The following is a 4,918-nucleotide window of genomic DNA, read 5'->3' as shown; positions in this document are numbered from 1 at the left end:
CCCCAGACATTTCAAATAGGAGACCAAGATATCAACACCACTCTGATCAGCTGCTGCTTTTCCTAGTTGTTTGCAGCAGAAGAATGGCACTCATTTTTCTGGAGTCAAAAAATGAATGAAAGTGAAGTGCTGACATTTTCTGAGAAATTGCCTTGAGTGTAACAAAGAGTGGCCTTGAGTATAATAAGGTTGAAAACCACTGGCTGAGGGTTTTCTGATGATCACAGAAGACAGTGTCTGCAGAAAAGGAGGCAGGTTCTGAGGAAAAAGTTAATTTGGTCAAATATTAACCATTTTCCATTGTTTAAAATGTTTAGTGAGAAAACTTTGGACCAGCTCATTAGCAAGGCTTGGACACCCAGCCACTGAAATCAGCCATATCTAAAGTGTTGCCATTTGGCTTCAGAAGAACTGATGCATCTAAACCAGGGATGTCCAACCTTTTTGAATGTGGGGCTGGATCATGAACTTTTTATCACCCAGTGGGCCGGTGAGCCATATTCAAACACCCTCTGTCCTGGGCCAGAGAGACCCTGCCTGTGTAGCCCTACTGCACCTGCCTGTTACTGCAAGGTTCATGGTAGCTGCTGGTGGGCAGGGGCAGGAGGGACCCATTCTGCATCCAGCCAGCTACTGCCCCAGCGACTGAAGGGGAGAAGTAAATAGCTCCACATCTCCATCCCCCGAGCAGCGCAGCCCCATGAGCCGGCGCTGCCTATGGAGGGCTGGAGCAAGGCCCCTCACCCACCTGCCAGCACGGCCCCACTCACCATGGTGCCCAGCTGCCTGCGCACACAGCCCCGGTGGCCTCAGCGCTGTGAGCCCGGAGCACGGTGTCCGGCAGACACCAACTCCCGCTGCCTTGCCCCGCAGAGGTCATGCCAGGACCCTGCCTGCAGAGGCCCCCCCATGCTGGCTTCCCACGTGCTGCTGGGGACGGGAGGAGGCTGGAGCGAAAGTGGCAGTGGAACCATGCGCCACTCGGGACTGACTGGTGCAGGCTCATCCCGTCCTGAGCAGCACACAGCTCCACCACTGCTTCTGCTGCCCAGTGCAGACCCAGCCAGGCTCCTCCCGTCCCCAGCAGCATGTGGGAAGCCAGCTTCAGCCACATGCTGCTCCAGATGAGATGGGCCCGGCCGGGTCAGCAGTGGCCAGGAAAAGCGGCATGCAGCTGAAACTGGCTTCCCATGTGCTGCTGGGGATGGGAGGAGCCCAGCCGGGTCTGCACGGGACGGGACAAGCCTGGCCGAAGCGACAGGGGCTCAGCTGCATTTTCCCCCTGCCTGCACCGGTCATTCCCGAGCAGCACACGGCTCCATCACCGCTTCTGCTGGACAAGCCTGATCTAACATGACTATTCATGCCTGAAAATGTTGGATCTCAGTAACAGAGACAAGAAGTGGTTATTTTGTAGCAGAGGAAGTAATAATAATGCTAAGAAAATACCCAGCTTTTTCATTGCAGTCTCCCTCAGCAAATACCTGAGCAGTGTCAGTAATGTTGTCCCCATTTGACAGAAGAAGCAAATGAGGCATAGGGCAGTGGAGTACTTGCCCAAAGTCACCCAGCAGGTCAGTGGCAGAGCTGGTGATACAGCCCAGGTATCTTCTGCATGCAACTCCAGGCATCCTTGGCTCAGCCCCTGCAGACAGCTTGCCAGTGAGCCCTTTTGAGAAACTGGCCTCATTTAGGGGCATAAATGGGAGCTGGTCTCATCTTTAAAACTAGTTCTGTGTCCTCTCCAAAGGCAAGGCCCCTGTTTCTGGGGAGCACCAAACTAGAAGAGCAGATCTCAGTGTTGGCCCAAAGAATTTCTCTTCTGATCAACCAGTTCCTGGCTCCTGAGTTTTTGATCTGATAGCCGCGAAGGCTGGCAGGGCCCTCTGAAAGTGTCTGCATGAGCTGATCAGATTTTAGGAAGGAATGTATTACATTCATTGTAAAACAGCTGCCTTTTCCCCCACAAAATTTGTCAATGTGTTGTTTTTCACTTTTTAACTTTTTCAATTTAAGTAAATGAGAGAACCTGGTGGGCTTTCATGCTACATGAAATGAAAATAACTTCGCACCATGAGTTTGCAACAGTTCCATCTGTTGTCATAAGTCAAAGCTGATGGGCCCATGGGGCTGGCCTGGTTTGGACCTTCCAGCTCCTGAGGTCTGCTGCACACAAGGAAGTGGTGTCTGCATCGCATCCAGTCCCTTCTGACTCCGTGGTGGGAATAACCAAATGCCTGCTTATATCTGGGTTGCCTGGTGCCAGCGTTTGTCCAGAGTCTGGAGCAAGGCTGATATTAGCATCTCTGAAGCTGTCCCCAGACACTGTAGACACCCCGCCACCACACCCAGCACTCAGACCAGCAGCTGGACTTAATGAGGAGCTGGTGCTAGTAGCAGCCCCAGGGCAAAGAGAGGAAGCGGGGGAGGCGGGGTTTGAAGAAGTTGTAAGCAGCTGGATACATGTTCCCATGCCAGACATGACATGCATCTCTCATGATCTGGTGGGTGCCTCCAAGTGCAATGATTTTCTGTTTTGTCTTTGTGGCAGATTCCAGCCTAAAGTACATTAAGGAGAAATGGGTCCCAATTGCAGTTAGCCTGACCATCACAATTTTGCTCATTATCATCATTGCATTGGTGGGTGAGTAAAGAGCTGTTACTGTCCTGTTCTGCAGGGCAAATTTACCATTCTGCCTTCCTGATCCAGCTGCCATGCCCTGATCTACCCCTGCCTTTCCCACTTATTTCTCTGTTGCATGCTTCCATGGGAAGAACCTTTTCCCCATCTCTCCTTTCCCAGGGTCTTTCCAAACACTTTCCCATTCTCTGTTCAAAAGGAGAAGGGGTGCTTGGATTTCCAATATTCACAGTCAACGCAGATGGGTAAGTACTACGCTTTCAACTGCAGATCACAATGAGAGAAGGGAATTCCCACTTTGTCCCCTTCTGAGAAGGGTTGCCAGCAGTAAAACATGCTTCCAGGAAAGCAAAACTAAAGTAGTGTATCTAGCAAAGTCTAAAGAATGCCTTTCATGGCCTGGAATTGCTTGAATCTGGATAGAAAGCCTGCCATGGTGTGGTGGCTCAGGACATGTGAGATGGGCTGTGCGTACCCTGCCCCAGGCAGGGGAACCAAGGTCTCCTTCGAGGCTTCTTCATAAGAGGAAACACGCACTGTTGGCTAAGACTTCAGGGGGTGGGTGGCCCCAGCTGTTGGGGCTACAGGGAAGGGGCTAGCTGCTTGATCTTCACAGGCCAAGGCAGTGTTCCTGCTAGGGGAGAAGGCCATTTTTTATAGGAGGAGACAAACTGTGTGGCTTAGGGCTGAACTGGGTGGGGATTGGGAGTCATGCTGTTTCTTAGTGACTGTTAGGCCTTCCTAAAAAATAGAAACACAATCACAGGATTGGCAAGGGACTCCAGGGTCATCTGGTCCAGCCCCCTGCCCGAATGCAGGAGCACTGCTCTTAAATCATCTCTGTTCAATGCTTGTCCAGCCTCTTGCTGAAACCCTGCAAGGAAGGAGATTCCTCAGCTTCCCTGGGCAGTCGGTTGCACTGCCTCACTGACCTAACAGTAAGGAAGGTTTTCCTGAGATTGAATCTACATCTGATTTCCAATACCTTGAAGTGATTGCTTTGTATACTGCCCTCCGTAGCAAAAGAGAAGAGTTGTTCTCTCCCTCAGGGCAGCCCTTCAGATATGTCGTATCTTCTTTTAGTTTTCTTTTCCTGAGCATGGAATATGTCCTGTTCTCTCAACCTTTGCTCATCCAGCTTGCCTTGAACTCCGTGGTCATTTTTGTTGCTCACCTCTGGAGCTTTCCTCTATCTTCTTTACATTCTTCTTAAAATGTGGAGCCTAGAACTGCACACAGCACTCTAGATGAGGTCTAACCAGCACTGAGCAGAGGGGTGCAGTTTCCTCCTGCATCTAACACCCAGTACCCCTGTTCTTGCAACCCCAACTGTATCTGCTTCTTTTGCAGCTGCATCTCATTTCTGACTCCATGGAGTCTGTGATCCACCATAATCCCTAGATCCTTCCCAGCAAGGCTATCACGTGGACAGTTGGTTCCCATTCTGCATTTGACCTTTTGCCATCCTTCCCTAGATGTAGCATTTTACATTTCTCTGCACTGAACTTCATCAAGCTGTCTCTAGCCCAGCTTTCCAGCCTCTCAAGGCCCTTCTGAATTCTGTTCTTTTCCTCCAAAGTCCTTTTTGGTTTGGTTCCATCTGCAGACCCTGCTGGGGACCTCTCTATTCCAAATTATTAGCCTGATCAGTAACATCTGATCCAGGACAGATCCCTATAGAACCCTGCTCTAAACTTCCTGCCATTGTAACGTCAGTCCTTTATAGTGACTTTTTGCTTGTTCCTATTCCTCAAAAGCCTTACTGAAGTCTGAGCACACTGTATCCACTGCATTCCCTTCATCCACCCACTAATTACTTTGTTGAAGAAGATCAAATTATAGTAGTATCATAGTAGCTAGGGTCAGGAGGGACCTGAACAGACCATCTAGCCTGATCCCCTGCCACAGGCAGGAATGAATGCTGGGTTCACAAGACCCCAGACAGGTGATCGTCCAACCTCCTCTTGAATTTGCCCAAGGTAGGGGCAAGGACCTCTTCCCTGGGAAGTTGGTTCCAGATTTTGGCCACCCAAACTGTAAAATATTGCCTTCTGATCTCTAACCTAAACCTATTTTCCATCAGCTTATGACCATTGCTCCTCGTCACCCCCGGTGGTGCTGGGGACAAAAGGGCTCTTCCTATATGCTGTTGATCTCTCCTGATGAGCTTGTAGGCAGCCACCAGGTCCCCCCTCAGCCTCCTCTTGCTGAGGCTGAACAGGTTCAGGTCCTTCAGTCTCTCCTCGTAGGGCCTGTCCTGCTGCCCTCTCACCAAGC

General features: G+C 50.5%; 1 protein-coding gene across 8 annotated transcripts in view; it reads left to right on the top strand.

Annotated features, from left to right (window-relative positions):
* LOC102372580 (C-type lectin domain family 2 member D-like) overlaps positions 1-4,918 on the top strand; it is a 37,637-nt gene that overhangs the window by 25,115 nt on the left and 7,604 nt on the right. For 7 of the 8 annotated variants that reach the window (XM_025213981.1, XM_014524008.2, XM_025213977.1 and 4 more), the window contains one exon: positions 2,552-2,644. In XM_025213981.1, coding sequence (XP_025069766.1) covers positions 2,552-2,644 — 93 coding nt within the window. Of the gene's footprint in view, positions 1-317; positions 491-2,551; positions 2,645-4,918 lie in introns of all 8 variants that reach the window. The other variant, XM_025213978.1, reaches the window with a different exon arrangement.

This window comes from Alligator sinensis, unplaced genomic scaffold (assembly GCF_000455745.1).
Source record: "Alligator sinensis unplaced genomic scaffold, ASM45574v1 scaffold634_1, whole genome shotgun sequence".
NCBI classification, from domain to species: Eukaryota; Metazoa; Chordata; order Crocodylia; family Alligatoridae; genus Alligator; species Alligator sinensis.
The sequence above is the reverse complement of the archived record's forward strand: the minus strand, read 5'-3'. Positions and strand labels throughout refer to the sequence as shown.